Here is a 20865-nt window from a genome sequence, read left to right as displayed (position 1 = left end):
GGGGTTGTTTTTGAGTCCAAAAAACAGAATTTTGGGGTTGTTTTTTCAGCCCAAAAAGAAGAATTTTTGTGTTGTTTTTTCAGCCCAAAAAGGAGAATTTTTGTGTTGTTTTTTCAGTCCAAAAAGGAGAATTTTTGTGTTGTTTTTTCAGTCCAAAAAGCAGAATTTTGTGTTGCTTTTTCAGTCCAAAAATGCAGAATTTTGTGGTTGTTTTTTCAGTCCAAAAAGGAGAATTTTGGGGTTGTTTTTTCAGTCCAAAAATACAGAATTTTGGGGTTGTTTTTCAGTACCAAAAAACAGAATTTTGCGGTTGTTTTTTCATCCCAAAAAGGAGAATTTTGAGGTTGTTTTTGAGTCCAAAAAGCAGAATTTTTGTGTTGTTTTTTCAGTCCAAAAAGCAGAACTTTGTGGTTGTTTTTTCACTCCAAAAAGCAGAATTTTTGGGTTGTTTTTTCAGTCGAAAAAAGCAGAATTTTGCGTTGTTTTTTAGTCCAAAAAGGAGAATTTTGTGGTTGTTTTTTCATCCCAAAAGCAGAATTTTGAGGTTGTTTTTGAGTCCAAAAAGCAGAACTTTGTGGTTGTTTTTTCACTCCAAAAATGCAGAATTTTTGTGTTGTTTTTTCAGTCCAAAAAGCAGAATTTTGGGGTTGGTTTTTCATCCCAAAAAGGAGAATTTTTGTGTTGTTTTTTCATCCCAAAACGCCGAATTTTGGGGTTGTTTTTTCAGTCCAAAAAGGAGAATTTTGGGGTTGTTTCTTCAGTCCAAAAAGCAGAATTTTGAGGTTGTTTTTTCATCCCAAAAAGCAGAATTTTGTGTTGTTTTTTCAGTCCAAAAACCAGAATTTTGGGGTTGTTTTTTCACTCCAAAAATGCAGAATTTTAGGGTTGTTTTTCAGTCCAAAAAGCAGAATTTTGTGTTGTTTTTTCATCCCAAAAAGCAGAATTTTGGGGTTGTTTTTTCAGTCCAAAAAGGAGAATTTTGGGGTTGTTTTTGAGTCCAAAAAGGAGAATTTTTATGTTGTTTTTTCAGTCCAAAAACCAGAATTTTGTGGTTGTTTTTTGAGTCCAAAAAGAAGAATTTTGAGGTTGTTTTTTCACTCCAAAAATGCAGAATTTTGTGTTGTTTTTTCAGTCCAAAAAGCAGAATTTTGGGGTTGTTTTTGAGTCCAAAAAGGAGAATTTTTATGTTGTTTTTTCAGTCCAAAAAGCAGAATTTTGTGTTGTTTTTTCATCCCAAAAAGCAGAATTTTGGGGTTGTTTTTTCAGTCCAAAAAGCAGAATTTTGGGGTTGTTTTTTCAGTCCAAAAAGGAGAATTTTGGGGTTGTTTTTGAGTCCAAAAATCAGAATTTTGGGGTTGTTTTTGAGTCCAAAAATCAGAATTTTCAGGTTGTTTTTTCACTCCAAAAAACAGAATTTTGCGGTTGTTTTTTCACTCCAAAAACCAGAATTTTTGTGTTGTTTTTTCACTCCAAAAAGCAGAATTTTGGGGTTGTTTTTGAGTCCAAAAATCAGAATTTTGGGGTTGTTTTTTGTTACTCCCCCATGAACATCCCCATGAAATCGGAGCCGCTCTGGACGGTGACCGGGGCCCCGGCGCTGTTGTCAACAAAGATTGACGTGTATTGACCTGCCTGGGGAGAAAAATGGGAAAAAATGGGAATATTTGAGATATTTTAAAGAGAAAAAATGGGAATTTTTGATGTATTATAGAGGGGGGGAAATGGGAATATTCAAAAGGAAAAAAAAAGGGAATATTTGAAAGGGAAAAATGGGAATATTTGATATATTATAGAGAGGAAAGATGGGAAAAAAATGGGAATATTCTAAAGGGAAAAAGTGGGAATGTCTGATATATTAAAGAGGTGGAAAATTTGGGAATATTGGATATATTGAAGAGTGGGAAAAATGGGAATGTTTGATATATTATAGAGGAAAAAATGGGAATATTCTAAAGGGAAAAATGGGAATATTCTAAAGGGAAAAAATGCGAATATTTGATATATTCTAAAGGGAAAAATGGGAATATTCTAAAGGGAAAAAATGCGAATATTTGATATATTCTAAAGGGGAAAATGGGAATATTCTAAAGGGGAAAATGTGAATATTCTAAAGGGAAAATGGGAATATTCTAAAGGGGAAAATGGGAATATTCTAAAGGGGAAAATGTGAATATTCTAAAGGGAAAATGGGAATATTCTAAAGGGGAAAATGGGAATGTTTGATATATTAAAGAGGGGAAAAAATGGGAATTTTTGAGATATTTCAGAGGAAAAATCAGATTTTGGCAAAAGGAGTTTGGGTGGGTTTGTTGTGTGGGTTGAGGGGAAGGAAATTGGTGGTTTTATCAAATCCTTAATCAAATATTTTATCAATTTTTTAATCAAATCCTCAATCAAATATTTTATCAAATCCTTTATCAAATAATTTATCAAATCTCTAATCAAATCCTTTATCAAATTCTTTATTAAATCCTTTATCAAGTCCTTTATCGAATCCTTTATCAAATCCTTTATTAAATATTTTATCAAATCTTTTATCAATTTTAAATCAAATCCTTAATCAAATCCTTTATCAAATATTTTATCAAATCCTTGGTCAAGTCCTTTATAGAATATTTTATCAAATCTTTTACAAAATCCTTTATCAAATCTTTTATCAAATCCTTTATCGAATCTTTAATCGAAATTTTTATCAAATCTTTAATCAAATCCTCAATTAAATATTTTATCAAGTAATTTATATCAAGTCCTTTATCAAATCCTTAATCAAAACATTTATCAAATATTTTATTAAATCCTTTATCAAATCTTTAATCAAATCCTTTGTCAAATCCTTTATCAAAACCTTTGTCAAATCCTTTATCAAATTCCCAAATAATTCCATGTTCTGGCCCTGAGATTTAGGGCAGAAATTCCCAAATAATTCAATTTTTTCTGCCCAGAGATTTGGGGCAGAAATTCCCAAATAATTCAATTTTCCTGCCCAGAGTTTTGGGGCAGAAATTCCCAAATAATTCCATTGTCCTGGCCCTGAGATTTGGGACAGAAATTCCCAAATAATTCCACTTTCCTTGCCCAGAAATTTAGGACAGAAATTCCCAAATAATTCAATTTTCCTGCCCAGAGATTTGGGACAGAAATTCCCAAATAATTCCATTTTCCTGCCCAGAGATTTAGGACAGAAATTCCCAAATAATTCCATTTTCCTGCCCTGAGATTTAGGACAGAAATTCCCAAATAATTCCATTTTCCTGCCCAGAAATTTGGGGCAGAAATTCCCAAATAATTCAATTTTTTCTGCCCAGAGATTTGGGACAGAAATTCCCAAATAATTCCTGTTGTTTCCCAGAGATTCGGGCCAGAAATTCCCAAATAATTCCATTTTCCTGCCCAGAGATTTGGGGCAGAAATTCCCAAATAATTCAATTTTCCTGCCCAGAGATTTGGGGTAGAAATTCCCAAATAATTCCATGTTCTGGCCCTGAGATTCGGGCCAGAAATTCCCAAATAATTCCACTTTCCTTGCCCAGAAATTTAGGACAGAAATTCCCAAATAATTCAATTTTCCTGCCCAGAGATTTGGGGCAGAAATTCCCAAATAATTCCATTTTTCTGCCCAGAGATTTGGGGCAGAAATTCCCAAATAATTCAATTTTTTCTGCCCAGAAATTTAGGACAGAAATTCCCAAATAATTCCATTTTTTCTGCCCAGAGATTTGGGGCAGAAATTCCTAAATAATTCCATTTTTCTGCCCAGAAATTTGGGGCAGAAATTCCCAAATAATTCCATGTTCTGGCCCTGAGATTTGGGGCATTCCAAATTCCCAATTTTTAGGAATTCCAGAAATTTGGGTCAGAAAATCTCAATTTTTGGGGCCTCACCTGCAGCTGCAGCAGCCCATGGACATAAATAGTGAAGATTTTGCTGTTGCTTTCCAGGCCAGCAATGACTTCCAAGGACCTAAAATGAGAAATAAACAGTTAAAATGAGAAATAAACAGAATAAAGTGAGAAATAAACAGAATAAAATAAGAAATAAATATATTTAAATGAGAAATAAATAGATTAAAATGAGAAATAAACAGATCGAAATGAGAAATAAACAGTTAAAATGAGAAATAAACAGATTAAAATGAGAAATAAATAGATTAAAATGAAAAATAAACAGATTTAAATGAGAAATAAATAGACTAAAATGAGAAATAAACAGATTTAAATGAGAAATAAACAGATTAAAATGAGAAATAGATTAAATGAGAAATAAACAGATTAAAGTGAGAAATAAACAGATTAAAATGAGAAATAAATAGATTTAAATGAGAAATAAACAGATTAAAGTGAGAAATAAATAGATTTAAATGAGAAATAAATAGATTAAAGTGAGAAATAAACAGATTGAAATGAGAAATAAATAGATTAAAATTAGAAATAAACAGATTAAAGTGAGAAATAAACAGATTAAAATGAGAAATAAATAGATTGAAATGAGAAATAAATAGATTTAAATGAGAAATAAACAGATTAAAATGAGAAATAAACAGATTAAAATTAGAAATAAACAGATTTAAATGAGAACTAAACAGATTTAATCCCCTCAGGCCACCCCAGAGTGGTTTGTGGAGGGATAATTGTCCCTCAGTTTCTTTGGAAATTGGAGCAATTGGATGAAAAAGGTGAATTTTGGGTGGAATTTTGGTGTTTTGGGGGTTTAAAGGTCAGGTTGGAGGAAGATGAGATGGTGGAAGGTGCTCCTGGCCGTGGGGATGAGAAGATTTTTAAGATCTTTAATTATTTCATAATTCAATAATTCAATAATTCAGTAATTCAATAAATCCACAATTCCATAATTCTGTAATTCAATAATTCCATCATTCCATAATTCCCTAATTCAGTAATTCCATAATTCCATGATTCTATAATTCCTTAATTCTATAATTCCATAATTCCATGATTTTATAATTCCATGATTCTATAATTCCTTAATTCCACGATTTTGAGGGGTTTTTAATTTGGTTTTTGGAGGGAGGATTTTGAATTTTTTGGGGTTTTTTTGGGGGGGAAGATTTTGAATTTTGGGGGAGGATTTTGAATTTTGGGTTTTTTTGGGGGAGGATTTTGAATTTTTGTGGGTTTTTTTGGGAGGATTTTGATTTTTTGTGGGGTTTTTTGGGGGAGGATTTTGAATTTTTGGGGGGAGGATTTTGAATTTTTTGGCGTTTTTTGAGGGGAGGATTTTGATGTTTTGGGGGAGGATTTTGAATTTTTTTGGGTTTTTTGGGAGGATTTTGATTTGTTGTGGGGTTTTTTGGGGGGAAGATTTTGAATTTTGGGGGAGGATTTTGAATTTTGGGTTTTTTGGGGGGAGGATTTTGAATTTTTGGGGGGAGGATTTTGAATTTTTGGCGTTTTTTGGGGGGAGGATTTTGATGTTTTGGGGGAGGATTTTGATGTTTTTGGGGTTTTTTTAGGGGAAGATTTTGAATTTTGGGTTTTTTTGGGGGAGGATTTTGAATTTTTGTGGGTTTTTTGGGAGGATTTTGAATTTTGGTGTTTTTTGGGGGGAGGATTTTGAAGTTTTGGGGGAGGATTATGATGGTTTGGGGGTTTTTTTGGGGGGAGGATTTTGATTTTTTTTGGTTTTTTTAGGGGAGGTTTTTCAATTTTGGGGGGGTTTGGGGGAGAATTTTGAGGGTTTTGGGGGAGGATTTTGAAATTTGGGGGAGGATTTTGACATTTGGGGTGTTTTTGAGGGAGGATTTTGAGGTTTTGGGGGTTTTTTGGGGGGAGAATTTTGAGTTTTTGAGGTTTTTTGAGGGGGGTGGATTTTGAGATCAGGGATTGCACAGAAGCCAAAAAATATTTTAAAAATCAATAATTCAATAACAATAATTCAATAATAATATTAACATTATTAATAATAATTCAACAATAATAGTCCAATAATAATAATAATAATTCCATAATAATATTTCAATAACAATTAAATAGTAATTCAATAATAATGATAATAACGATAATAATGATAATGATAATAATAATGATAATGATGATAACAATGATAATAATGATAATAATAATGATAATGATAATAATAATGATAATGATGATAACAATGATAATAATGATAATGATAATGATAATAATAATAATAATAATAATTCAATAATAATAATTCAATAATTGTGCTGCAGCTCCAAATCCAAAGAGACCTTCCCATCCTCACCTCCAGCATTATTTTTTGGATCAGGGAGAACTCCAATTCCCATTTCCCAAGACAAATCCTTTATTCAAAATCCACAATTTTGATACAACAACCCCCAGCTCAACCCAATTAAACCCAATTTTAACCTCCCAATCCCTGTCTGCTTCCTCCCTCCCCACCCCAAATTATTTATCTTTATTTTCCCACCTTTTTATTTCTTTTTCCCAGTGCAAGTTCTGACCTGTTTTTCCCAGAGAAATGAGAATTTGGCACGTCCTGAGCCGAGGATTTGTCACGTCCTGCCCCAGGGACTCCCCACCTTTCCTGAGCTCCACCCCGAGTTTCCAGAGCTCATCCCAAAGCCCTCAGGGGTTTTTCCAGCCCCATGGAGGGATGGAGGGATGGAGGGATGGGAGGCACAGGAAATTCCACACAGGGAGTGTGTCCAGGCAGGTTTGGGCTGCTCCTCATGGAGATTTCTGTGCCAGGCGCGTTTGGATGGGGCCAGGATCTGTCCTGAGCATTTAAATCTGTCCTGATTGATCTGGGATGGGGCCAGAATCCATTCTGATCATCCAAATCTGTCCTGATTGATCTGGGATGGGGCCAGAATCCATCCTGATCATCCAAATCTGTCCTGATTGAGCTGGGATGGGGCCAAGATCTGTCCTGATCATTTAAATCTGTCCTGATTGATCTGGGATGGGGCCAGAATCCATCCTGATCATCCAAATCTGTCCTGATTGAGCTGGGATGGGGCCAGAATCCATCCTGATCATCCAAATCTGTCCTGATTGATCTGGGATGGGGCCAGGATCTGTCCTGAGCATTTAAATCTGTCCTGATTGATCTGGGATGGGGACAAGATCCATCCTGATCATTTAAATCTGTCCTGATTGATCTGGGATGGGGCCAGAATCCATCCTGATCATCCAAATCTGTCCTGATTGATCTGGGATGGGGACAAGATTCATCCTGATCATTTAAATCTGTCCTGATTGATCTGGGATGGGGCCAGGATCTGTCCTGAGCATTTAAATCTGTCCTGATTGATCTGGGATGGGGACAAGATCCGTCCTGATCGTTTAAATCTGTCCTGATCGATCTGGGATGGGGACAAGATCTGTCCTGAGCATTTAAATCTGTCCTGATTGAGCTGGGATGGGGACAAGATTCATCCTGAGCATTTAAATCTGTCCTGATTGATCTGGGATGGGGACAAGATCCATCCTGATCATTTAAATCTGTCCTGATTGATCTGGGATGGGGCCAGAATCCATCCTGATCATCCAAATCTGTCCTGATTGATCTGGGATGGGGCCAGAATCCATCCTGATCATCCAAATCTGTCCTGATTGAGCTGGGATGGGGCCAGAATCCATCCTGATCATCCAAATCTGTCCTGATTGAGCTGGGATGGGGCCAGGATCTGTCCTGAGCATTTAAATCTGTCCTGATTGATCTGGGATGTGGCCAGAATCCATCCTGATCATCCAAATCTGTCCTGATTGATCTGGGATGGGGACAAGATCTGTCCTGAGCATTTAAATCTGTCCTGATTGATCTGGGATGGGGACAAGATCCATCCTGATCATCCAAATCTGTCCTGATTGATCTGGGATGGGGCCAGAATCCATCCTGAGCATTTAAATCTGTCCTGATTGCTCTGGGATGTGTTCAAAATCCATTCTGATCATCCAAATCCATTCTGATTGATCTGGGATGGGGACAAGATCTGTCCTGATCATTTAAATCTGTCCTGATTGATCTGGGATGTGGCCAGAATCCATCCTGATCGTTTAAATCCATCCTGATTGATTTGGGATGTGTCCAAAATCCATCTTGATCATCCAAATCCATCCTGATTGCTCTGGGATCCATCCTGATTGATCTGGGATCTCTCCCAAATCCATCCTGTTTGCTCTCCTGGCACTGGGATCTGTCCCTAATCCATCCTGATCATTTAAATCCATCCTGATTGATCTGGGATGTGTCCAAAATCTGTCCTGATCATCCAAACCCATCCTGATCACTCAAATCCATCCCGATCACTCTGGGATCTCTCCAAAATCCATCCTGATCATCCAAACCCATCCTGATCACTCAAATCCATCCTGATCACTCTGGGATCTATCCCAAATCCATCCTGATCATCCAAATCCATCCTGATCACTCTGGGATCTATCCCAAATCCATCCTGATCATCCAAATCCATCCTGATCACTCAAATCCATCCTGATCACCCTGGGATCTCTCCAAAATCCATCCTGATCATCCAAATCCATCCTGATCACTCAAATCCATCCTGGTCACTCTGAGATGGGTCCCAAATCCATCCTGATCATTTAAATCCATCCTGATTGATCTCCTGGCACTGGGATCTATCTCAAATCCATCCTGATCACTCTGGGATCTCTCCAAAATCCATTCCTGATCACTCTGGGGTCTGTCCCAAATCCATCCTGATCACCCCCACTGCTTATATTACTATAATTAACAATTTATTTATAATTATTTGATAATTTTCACTATAAATAATAGCAATTTGGGTGTATTATTTTATATCGAGGCAGCTAAATATTACTGTAGATAATTTTTAATAACATATCATAATTACCAGTATAAATAAAATTAATTTGGATGTATTATTTTCTAATTAGGTGATTAAATATTGTTATTAATAATTACAATATTTTGTAATTATCACTATAAACAATATTAATTTTTAGGTGAGTAATACTCAGAAGTTAAAATTTAGAATTAAGAGAATGCCTAAACTCTAAGGGATGTTCTGCAGAACAAGAATTTATGACCAAAAAAACCCCATTTTTGGTGAATTTTATCTCTCAAAATTGGCTGAAATATCAGGAAATATGGAAAATTTGAATAAAAGAATTGTCTCAAAACTCCTGGAGGGACTCACGTGTGTCTGTGGCACAGGGACTCGATGCAGATCAACACCCTGACGTTGTCCCGGGCTCTCAGCTGCACTTTGCTCTTCAGCTCGCTGTGGTCTGGTAAAAAACAGCAGGAGAATTGTCAGCATTCCCAAAAAATCCCGGGATTTGGGGTTCCAGCAGCCTGGGCAGGGTGGGGTGTGGGGCTGCAGGGGGTTCCTCCACTCCCAGGGGGTCAAAGGCAACGGATCTGAGGTGGAGCCACCTCTGATTGTTGGAGCAAAAACTCTGGAAAAATGGATTTTAAAAAGGAGATCCAAGGTGGATCCACCCCTGATTGTTGGAGCAAAAACTCTGGAAAAATTGATTTAAAAAGGAGATCCAAGGTGGATTCATCAGTGATGGAACCTCTGGGATAATGGATTTTAAAAGGAGATCCAAGGTGGATCCATCAATGATAGAACTTCTGGGATAAGGGATTTTAAAAAGGAGATCCACCACTTAAAAAGATCCATTTAAAAAGATGGATCCACCTCTGATCATCAGGGGAGAACCTCTGGAATAATGGATTTAGAAAGGAGATCCATGGTGGATCCATCAGTGATGAAACCTCTGAGATAATGGATTTAGAAAGGGGATCCAAGGTGGATCCATCAGTGGCAGAACCTCTGGGATAATGGATTTAGAAAGTGGATCCAAGGTGGATCCATCAGTGATAGAACCTCTGGGATAATGGATTTAAAGAGGGGATCCAAGGTGGATCCATCAGGGATAGAACCTCTGGGATAATGGATTTAGAAAGTGGATCCAAGATGGATCCATCAGTGATAGAACCTCTGGGATAATGGATTTAAAGAGGGGATCCAAGGTGGATCCATCAGGGATAGAACCTCTGGGATAATGGATTTAGAAAGTGGATCCAAGATGGATCCATCAGTGATAGAACCTCTGGGATAATGGATTTTAAAAGGGGATCTCAGGTGGATCCACCTCTGACCATCAGGGGAGAACCTCTGGGAAAATGGATTTAGAAAGGAGATCCATGGTGGATCCATCAGTGGCAGAACCTCTGGAAAAAGGAATTTAAAGAGGAGACCCAAGTTACAGAAGGTGGATCCACCTCTGGGCATCAGGGGAGAACCTCTGGAATAATGGATTTAGAAAGGAGATCCATGGTGGATCCATCAGTGATGGAACCTCTGGGATAATGGATTTAAAGAGGAGATCCAAGGTGGATCCATCAGTGATGGAACCTCTGGGATAATGGATTTAGAAAGGAGATCCAAGGTGGGTCCACCTCTGACCATCAGGGGAGAACCTCTAAAAAAATGGATTTAGAAAGGAAGTCCATGGTGGATCCATCAGTGATGAAACCTCTGGGATAATGGATTTAGAAAGGGGATCCAAGGTAAATCCATCAGTAGCAGAAGCTCTGGGATAATGGATTTAAAAAGGAGATTGAAGGTGGATCCATCAGTGATGGAACCTCTGGGATAATGGATTTTAAAAGGAGATCCAAGGTGGATCCACCAGTGATAGAATCTCTGGGATAATGGTTTCAAAAAAGGGGAATCCAAGGTGGATCCATCAGTGATGGAACCTCTGGGATAATGGATTTAAAAAAGGGAATCCACCAGGCTGTATTCCACCTCTGGTCCTGGTGCCATATCCATGTTTGCCCTGGATGAAGGGGTTCTCCAGGGGGTCTCCAGGGTTCCAGGGGGCTCTCTGGGGGTTCCCCAGGGGGTTTTCCAGGAGGATTTGGGTCCCAGGGGTTTCTCCAGGGGGTTCTCAGGGGTTCTCTTGGGGTTCCAGGGGGTTCTCAGGGTGTTCCAGAGGTTCCCTAGGGGGTCCCAGGGGGCTCTCCAGGCCCAGGGCAGCACTCACCCACGTGGATGTTGGCTGAGAACTGGTAGATGCCGCCCACGGGGGCGGTGAAGCGGCCGGTGAGCAGGTTGAGCCCCGAGCCCCGCAGGAACGCGCCCTTGGCCTGTGGCTGTGGGGACACACACGGCTGGGGATGGTCCCAAAGCCTGGGATGATCCCAATCCAGGCCTGGGATGATCCCAATCCAAGCCTGGGATGATCCCAAATCCCGGCCTGGGATGATCCCGAATCCCAAATCCCCGGGATGATCCCAAATCCAGGCCTGGGCTGATCCTGAATTCATCCCTAGGCTGACCCCAAATCCATCCCTGGGATGGTCCCAAACCCATCCCTGGGCTGATCCCAAATCTATCCCTGCGATGATCCCAAATCCATCTCTGGGATGATCCTGAATCCCTGTGCTGATCCCAAATCCATCACTGGGCTGATCCCAAATCCATCCCTAGGCTGATACCAAATCCAGCCCTGGGATGATCCTGAACCCTGAGCTGGTCCCAAATCCATCCTTGTGCTAATCCCAAATCTCTGTGCTGGTCACAAATCCCTGGGCTGCTCCCAAATCCCTGCACTGATCCCAAATCCAGCCCTGGGCCGATCCCAAACCCTGAGCTCATCCCAAATCCAGCCCTGTACTGATCCCAAATCCATCTCTGGGCTGATGCTGAATCCAGCCCTGGGCTGGTCCTGTATCCTGAATCCCTGTGCTGATCCCAAATCCATCCCTGTGCTCATCCCAAATCCCTGTCCTCATCCCAAATCCAGCCCTGTACTGATCCCAAATCCCTGCACTGTTCCCAAATCTATCCCTGGGCTGATCCCAAATCCCTGTGCTGATCCTAAATCCATCCCTGAGCTGATCCCAAACCCCTGGGCTGCTCCCAAACCCCTGGGCTGCTCCCAAACCCCAGAGCTGCTCCCAAACCCCAGAGCTGCTCCCAAACCCCTGGGCTGCTCCCAAACCCTGAGCTGATCCCAAACCCCAGAGCTGATCCCAAACCCCAGAGCTGCTCCCAAACCCCTGGGCTGCTCCCAAACCCCAGAGCTGCTCCCAAACCCCAGAGCTGATCCCAAACCCCTGGGCTGCTCCCAAACCCCAGAGCTGCTCCCAAACCCCAGAGCTGATCCCAAATCCATCCCTGAGCTGCTCCCAAACCCCAGAGCTGTTCCCAAACCCATCCCTGAGCTGCTCCCAAACCCCAGAGCTGCTCCCAAACCCCTGGGCTGCTCCCAAACCCCAGAGCTGCTCCCAAACCCTGAGCTGATCCCAAACCCCAGAGCTGCTCCCAAACCCCAGAGCTGCTCCCAAACCCCTGGGCTGCTCCCAAACCCCAGAGCTGATCCCAAACCCCTGAGCTGCTCCCAAACCCCAGAGCTGCTCCCAAACCCCTGGGCTGATCCCAAACCCCAGAGCTGCTCCCAAACCCCAGAGCTGATCCCAAACCCCTGGGCTGCTCCCAAACCCCAGAGCTGCTCCCAAACCCCAGAGCTGCTCCCAAACCCCAGAGCTGATCCCAAACCCCAGAGCTGCTCCCAAACCCCAGAGCTGATCCCAAACCCCAGAGCTGCTCCCAAACCCCTGAGCTGCTCCCAAACCCCTGGGCTGCTCCCAAACCCCAGAGCTGCTCCCAAACCCCAGAGCTGCTCCCAAACCCCAGAGCTGCTCCCAAACCCCTGAGCTGCTCCCAAACCCCAGAGCTGATCCCAAATCCATCCCTGGGCTGATCCCAAACCCCTGAGCTGCTCCCAAACCCCAGAGCTGATCCCAAATCCATCCCTGAGCTGCTCCCAAAGCCCAGATGTGCTCCCGGCTCCATCCCTGAGCTGCTCGTGGCTGTGAATTCCCCTTTTTCCCGAGGGCACAAACCCAAACCAGCCACTCCTTGTCCCAGCCCGGCATCCAGAGCCTCCCACAGCACCTCCGAGCCAGGAAAAATTAGCAAGGATTTGGGGCATCCCATCCCTGAGGCTTGGGAAGCTGGGAGGCCTTAATTAGTCTGTTAATTAATGAGGCAGGATGAGCCCTGAGGTGCGGGCAGGGCTGATCCTGCCTTGGCTGCCAAAAGCCGAGCTGCAAAAATTGGGGAAAAAAAAAAAAATCCCAGCAGATCCTTCATTTGGACACTTCCTCGGAGATTTTTATTTTCCTTTCAGCCTGAGGGGAGTTTTTGTTTTGAGCCTGGAATCTCCAAAGAGCTGCAGCCGCCCCAAAAACCTCCCGGGATGGGTCTGGAATTTCTCATTCCTCGTTTTTTACACTCACGGACTGGAAATTCTGCAGTTCCACCAAGGTTTTCTTGTCCACCACCACGTGGGCCTTGAGCTGGCAGTGAAAAGCCTCCAGCACACGGCGGGGGGACGGGAAGGGCTGCAGGGCCAGCAATGGGGGCAGCGGGCTGGGCTGGGCCAGGGACGAGCGCTGCTCCATGGCTTCTGAGGGGAAAAGGGGAATATAAATAAATAAAATTGAATAAAGTCTTCGTTTGAGGGTCTGTTGCTGTGAATGGAAGCTCCTGCAGGGCCAGCAGTGGGGGCAGCGGGCTGGGCTGGGCCAGGGAGGCGCGCTGCTCCATGGCTTCTGAGGGGAAAACAATAAAATGAAATAAAATTGAATAAAGTCTTCGTTTGAGGGTCTGTTGCTGTGAATGGAAGCTCCTGCAGGGCCAGCAGTGGGGGCAATGGGCTGGGCTGGGCCAGGGACGAGCGCTGCTCCATGGCTTCTGAGGGGAAAAGGGCAAGAAAATGAAATAAAAGCCTAATTTAAGGGCAGGTTTCTGAGGGGAAAAGGGGAATAAAATTAATAAAAAGGAATAAAATCTTCATTTAAGAGTCTGTTGCTGTGAATGGGAGTTCCTGCAGGGACAGCGGCAGCGGGGATGGGCTGAGACTGCCAGGGTGCTCCATGGCTTCTGAGGGGAAAAGGGCAATAAAATGAAAAAAAATCAAATTAAACTAAATAAAATCTTCACTTAAAGATTGGTTTCTGAGGGGAAAAGGAGAATAAAGTGAAATAAAACCCTAATTTAAGGGCCTGGCCTGTGGGACAGAACCCCCAGCTGGCTGGGATGGGTTGAAACAGCCAGGGAGGCTCGGTGCTCCATGAGTTCTGAGGGGAAAAGGGGAATAAAATAAAATAAAATATTCATTTAAAGGTAGGCTTCTGAGGGGAAAAGGAGAATAAAGTGAAATAAAACCCTAATTTAAGGATCTAGCCTGTGGGATGGAACCTCCAGCTGGCTGGGCTGGGCTGAGACAGCCAGGGAGGCTCGGTGCTCCATGGCTTCTGAGGGGAAAAGGGGAATAAAATTAAGTAAAATGAAATAAAATCTTCATTTAAAGGTAGGCTTCTGAGGGGAAAAGGAGAATAAAATGAAATAAAATGAAATAAACCCCTAATTTAAGGGTCTGTTCCTGTGAATGGAAGCTCCTGCAAGAAGCTCGGTGCTCCAAGACTTGTGAGAGGGAAAGGGGAATAAAATTAAATAAAATTAAATAAAATCTTCATTTAATGATGGTTTCATTTGGCCTATGAAACCATCAATGTGTGGTTGGAATTCTCCACTTGGGTTTTCAATTTAAGCCCAGCAGCCCTGGAGGAACATTTCTCCTTGCCAAGGTGAAAACCTTCATTCGTCCTGTTGCTTCACCAAAACAAAACTCTTCCAGCCTTCAATATCCTTTACCTTTTGGAATTTTTAACCTTTTAAAACCTTTTTACCTTTTAAGATCTCCTTGAACTCCTGCAGAAGAACCTCCCTGGTGATTTCAGCCGCAGGAGCTCCTGGAGGTCCCTGAGGTCCAGGAGGTCCTGGAGGTCCAACCAGCCCTCGCTGAGAGAAACAAACAAAAAAAGAAAATTTGGTATTAAAACCAAGTAAAATGCAAAAAAATCCTACAGGGGGAATCAACAACATGAAGGGTTTTGTTCTTGTGTCCTCAAATTAACCATGTGGAGGGAAATAATTGGAAAAATCCAAGACTGACCAAGCACAAAGTGCCGCATGATCGAGCATCGTTTGCCTCGTTAATTCGGAATAAATCACTTTGTCTGTGCTTTGATTAATTGAGCCTTTGGGATACTGATATCTCGAGTTTTGTCTTTGATGTGTTTCAGACTCTGTGGTGCCCAGGGGTGCCTGAGCTCACAGTCGGTGTCACTCAGCTCTGCACACAGCAGGGACACAAAATAAATCTTTTTTCCTGCTGGAGATCAAAAATAACAACTAAAAGTTTTCAGGCCCAAAAGCACAAACAAGAAGAGAGAAAACAAGAAGGGTGGGACTTCATAACCTGAAGCTGGAATTGGACAATCAAACCTCAATGGACCAAAACTTATAAAAGTGTGAGAGACGTGACTGGGTCCATTTTGTGCCCATTTCGTTCCCATTTTGTGCCCATTTTGTTCCCATTTTGTGCCCATTTTGTTCCCATTTTGTGCCCATTTTGTGCCCATTTTGTTCCCATTTTTTGTCCATTTAGTTCCCATTTTGGGTCCATTTTGGGACCATTTTGTGCCCATTTTGGGTCCATTTTATGCCCATTTTGTACTCATTTTGTGCCCATTTTGTGTCCATTTTGTGCCCATTTTGTTCCCATTTTGTGCCCATTTTGTTCCCATTTTGTGTCCATTTTGTGTCCATTTTGTTCCCATTTTGTGCCAATTTTGTGACCATTTTGTGACAATTTTATGCCCATTTTGTTCCCATTTTGTGCCCATTTTATGCCCATTTTTGGGTCCATTTTGTGCCCATTCTGTGACTATTTTGTGCCCATTTTGTGTCCATTTTTGTGCCCATTTAGTGTTCATTTTGTGCCCATTTTGTGTCCATTTTGTGCCCATTTTGTTCCATTTTGTGTCTATTTTGTGCCCATTTTGTTCCCATTTTGTGCCAATTTTGTGACCATTTTGTGACAATTTTATGCCCATTTTGTTCCCATTTTGTGCCAATTTTGTGACCATTTTGTGACAATTTTATGCCCATTTTGTGCCCATTTTGTTCCCATTTTGTGCCAATTTTGTGACCATTTTGTGACAATTTTATGCCCATTTTGTGCCCATTTTGCAACTATTTTGTGACCATTTTGTGCCCATTTTTGGGTCCATTTTGTGCCCATTCTGTGACTATTTTGTGCCCATTTTGGGACCATTTTGTGCCCATTTTGCAACTATTTTGTTCCCATTTTGTGCCCATTTTTGGGTCCATTTTGTGCCCATTCTGTGACTATTTTGTGCCCATTTTGGGTCCATTTTATGCCCATTTTGTACTCATTTTGTGCCCATTTTGTTCACATTTTGTGCCCATTTTTTGACCATTTTGGACCCATTTTGGGTCCACCTTGGGTGTAGCCCTGGCCAGGCCCTTTTAATAAATCTCTATTTTAGTCTCTTAACTCTTTTCAGTCTCTGTTCCAGCTCACCCTTCCCAAACCATCAATACCTGCACTTTATCTCTTGTAAAAAGAAGAAAAATACAGATTTTATTTCAACTGAGTTGTAAAAAAACCCCCAAAAAAGACCCAACCCGAGAACAACTGATTCCAAATCCCCACCTCTCCTCTCCCAAACCAAAAAGGCTCAAAAATGGAGAAATTAAATTTAAAAAAAAAAAAAGGAAAATCAGCTTTCCCCAGGCTGGGAAATCTGGAACTCTGAAGGATGAGCAGCAGGAAGAGAAAAATGTGACAAACACAGAGTTCAAATCTTACCAATTTTTTATCTTTCCCTTTGCATCTCCTCTTGGAATTGTTCCCGTCATCGGGGCGGTGCACGAAGGAGATCCAGGTCCTGCGGGGGTCAGTGATCCGCGGCTCTGCGGGATCCAGGAGCTGGGGAGACACCGGGACACGCTTGGGTTGGCCTCAGGGGAGCCAAAAAATCCTGCCTGGGCTGTTCCTGCTGCTTTTGGGGGGACACTGAAGGGTCAGAGTCCCTCAGAGATCTTTATATCCTCTGAAATTCCATGGAAAACCTTCCCAGATACTCAAAAATCCAGCCCAGAATCATCCTGCTCCTTTTGGGGAGACACTGAGGGGTCAGGAAGAGCCAAAAGAGCCAAAAAGAGAAATTCCATGGAATACCTGCCCAGATGCTCAAAAATCCATCCCAGGCTGTTCCTGCTGCCTTTGGGAGGGCATTGAGGGGTCAGGAAGAGCCAAAAGCTCTGAAAATCCCTCAGAGATCTTTCTGTCCTCTGATAACCCTCTGAAATTCCATGGAAAACCCACCCAGGTCCTCAGAGGAGCCAAAAAATCCTGTCCAAGCTGGTCCTGCTGATCGTGGGAGGACACTGAAGGGTCAGAGTCCCTCAGAGATCTTTAAATCCTCTGATAATTCTCTGAAATTCCATGGAAAACCTGCCCAGATGCTCAAAAATCTATTCCAGGCTGTTCCTGCTGCCTTTGGGAGGGCATTGAGGGGTCAGGAAGAGCCAAAAGCTCTGAAAGTCCCTCAGAGATCTTTCTGTCCTCTGATAACCCTCTGAAATTCCATGGAAAACCTGCCCAGGTATTCAAGGGATGTAAAAAAATCCATCCCAGGCTGTTCCTGCTGCTTTTGGGAGGGCATTGAGGGGTCAGAGTCCCTCAGAGACCTTTCCACAGCTTCTGGGGGTCCCATTCTTCTGATAATCCTCTGAAATTCCATGGAAAACCCACCCAGGTGCTCAGAGGATCCAAAAAATCCAGCCCAGGATAATTCTGCTCCTTTTTGGGAGGACACTTGAGGTTGTCCTTGAGGGGTCAGAAAGAGTCAAGAACTCTGAGAGTCCTTCAGGACCCTCAGAGATCTTTTTCCAACTGCTGGGATTCCCATTTTCCTGATAATCCTCTGAAATTCCATGGAAAACCTGCCCAGATGCTCAAAAATCCAGCCCAGGCTGTTCCTGCAGCTTTTGGGAGGACACTGAGGGGTCAGGAGAAGCCAAAAGCTCTGAAAGTCCCTCAGAGAAAATTTTCTAAAATTTTTCTAAAATTACTCAGGAATAACTCAGGAATAATTCAGGAATAACTCAGGAATAATTCAGGAATAACTCAGGAAAAACTCAGGAATAACTCAGGAATAAATCAGGAACAACTCAGGAATAACTCAGGAATAATTCAGGAATAACTCAGGAATAATTCAGGAACAACTCAGGAATAACTCAGGAATAATTCAGGAATAACTCAGGAACAATTGAAGAATAATTAATCGAGGAATAATTGATGAATAATTGATGAATAAATTCAGGAATAATTGATAAATATTGATGAATAATTGAGGAGGAATAAATTGATGAACAATTGATGAATAAATTGAGGAATAATTCAGGAATAATTCAGGAATAGTTCAGGAATAATTCAAGAATAAATTGAGGAATAATTGAGGAATAATTGATGAATAATTCAGGAATAACTCAGGAATAATTCAGGAATAATTCAGGAATTATTCAAGAATAAATTGAGGAATAAATGATGAATAAATTGAGGAATAATTCAGTAATAATTCAGGAATAATTGATGAATAATAGATGAATAATTCAGGAACAATTGAGGAGGAATAAATTGATGAATAATTGAGGAATAAATTGAGGAATAATTGAGGAATAATTGATGAATAATTCAGGAATAATTCAGGAATAATTCAAGAATTAACTGAGGAATAATTGACGGATAAATTGATCAATAATTAAAGAATAATTGAGGAACAAATTGAGGAATAATTGATGAATAATTCAGGAATAATTCAGGAATAATTCAGGAATAATTCAAGAATAATTCAGGAATAATTCAGGAATAATTCAGGAATAATTCAAGAATAAACTGAGGAATAATTGACGGATAAATTGATCAATAATTAAAGAATAATTGAGGAACAAATTGAGGAATAATTCAGGAATAATTCAGGAATAACTCAGGAATAATTCAGGAATAACTCAGGAATAACTCAGGAATAATTCAAGAATAATTCAGGAATAATTCAAGAATAAACTGAGGAATAATTGACGGATAAATTGATCAATAATTAAAGAATAATTGAGGAACAAATTGAGGAATAATTGATGAATAATTCAGGAATAATTCAAGAATAATTCAGGAATAATTGATGAATAATTCAGGAATAACTCAGGAATAATTCAGGAATAATTCAAGAATAATTCAGGAATAATTCAGGAATAATTCAGGAATAATTCAGGAATAACTCAGGAATAATTCAAGAATAATTCAGGAATAATTCAAGAATAATTCAGGAATAATTCAAGAATAATTCAGGAATAATTCAGGAATAATTAATCAATGATTAATTAATAAATAGTGACTGTCTGGCTCACCTTGGGCTGCTCGTGGCTGTTGGCCAGGGAGGCGTTGAGGGCTCCTGGGGGGTCCCTCCTGCCCGTCCTGTCCCTCCTGGCCGCGGCCACCGCCCGGGGACACGCCTGGGGACACACCAGACACAGCCACAGCAGCCACAGGGGGCTCCTCATCGTGAGATGCGCAAAAAAATTAGATTTATGTCCTAAAAAATCTGAATTTATCAGGGTGGGGTCAAGGAGTCCGGTGGGAAATCTTTAAGGATTGAAAAAATGGATTTGTGTCCTAAAAAAATGGAATTTATCAGGGTGGGGTCAAGGAGTCCGGTGGGAAATCCTTCAAGATTAAAAAAATGGATTTGTGTCCTAAAAAAATGGAATTTATCAGGGTGGGGTCAAGGAGTCCGGTGGGAAATCCTTAAGGATCGAAAAAATCAGATTTGTGTCCTAAAAAATTGGAATTTATCAGGGTGGGGTCAAGGAGTCCGGTGGGAAATCTTTAAGGATTGAAAAAATCAGATTTGTGTCCTAAAAAAATGGAATTTATCAGGGTGGGGTCAAGGAGTCCGGTGGGAAATCTTTAAGGATTGAAAAAATCAGATTTGTGTCCTAAAAAATCTGAATTTAGGAGGTTGGGATCAAGGAGCCAAGTGCAAAATCCTTCAGGATAAAAAAAAATTGGATTTGTGTCCAAAAAAACCCCAAATTTAGGAGGTTGGGGTCAAGGAGTCCAGTGGGAAATCTTTAAGGAACACAAAAAATCAGATTTGTGTCCTAAAAAAATGAAATTTATTAGGGCGGGGTCAAGGAGTCCGGTGGGAAATCTTTAAGGATTGAAAAAATCAGATTTGTGTCCTAAAAAATCTGAATTTAGGAGGTTGGGATCAAGGAGTCCAGTGGGAAATGGTTCAGGACCAAGAAAAAATGGATTTGTGTCCAAAAAAATCCAAATTTATCAGGTCAAGATTAAGGAATCAGGTGGGAAATCCTCAAGGACCAAAAAAAATCAGATTTGTGTAGTAAAAAAATCTGAATTTATCAGGGTGGGGTCAAGGAGTCCGGTGGGAAATGGTTCAGGACCAAGAAAAACCAAAAAATATCCAAATGAACCAGGTCAGGATCAAGGAACCAGCTGTGAAATCCTTAGGGATCAAAAAAATTGGATTTGTGTCCAAAAAAACCCAAATTTAGGAGGTTGGGGTCAAGGAGTCCAGTGGGAAATCCTTAAGGATTGAAAAAATCAGATTTGTGTCCTAAAAAAATGGAATTTATCAGGGTGGGGTCAAAGACTCAGGTGTGAAATCCTTAAGGATCAAAAAAAATCAGATTTGTTTCCTAAAAAATGTGAATTTGTTAGGTCAGGATCAAGGAGCCAAGTGCAAAATCCTTCAAGATAAAAAAAAAAAATCAGATTTGTGTCCTAAAAAATTGGAATTTATCAGGGTGGGGTCAAGGAGTCCGGTGGGAAATCTTTAAGGATTGAAAAAATCAGATTTGTGTCCTAAAAAATTGGAATTTGTTAGGTCAGGATCAAGGAGCCAAGTGTGAAATCCTCAAGGAACAAAAAAAAAAAGGATTTTTGTCCTAAAAAATCTGA

At 41.0% G+C, this 20865-nt stretch overlaps 1 protein-coding gene across 1 annotated transcript; it reads right to left on the bottom strand.

The window, feature by feature from the left end:
• Positions 1–872: 872 nt before the first annotated feature.
• On the bottom strand, positions 873–19442 carry C1QTNF12 (C1q and TNF related 12; the record flags this gene model as incomplete). Its single annotated transcript, XM_083876932.1, has 8 exons — positions 873–1632; positions 3883–3961; positions 9126–9216; positions 10987–11095; positions 13247–13416; positions 14702–14813; positions 16690–16809; positions 19290–19442. The coding sequence occupies 8 exons, from the start codon at positions 19440–19442 to the stop codon at positions 1534–1536; spliced, it is 933 nt and encodes a 310-aa protein (XP_083733058.1). The 3' UTR covers positions 873–1533.
• Between the last annotated feature and the right edge of the window lie 1423 nt (positions 19443–20865).

The sequence above is a fragment of the Zosterops lateralis genome (assembly GCF_965231275.1).
Source record: "Zosterops lateralis genome assembly, chromosome: 22".
Lineage (NCBI taxonomy): Eukaryota > Metazoa > Chordata > Aves > Passeriformes > Zosteropidae > Zosterops > Zosterops lateralis.
Note: the sequence above shows the minus strand (reverse complement) of the source record. Positions and strands in the feature narration are given on the sequence as shown.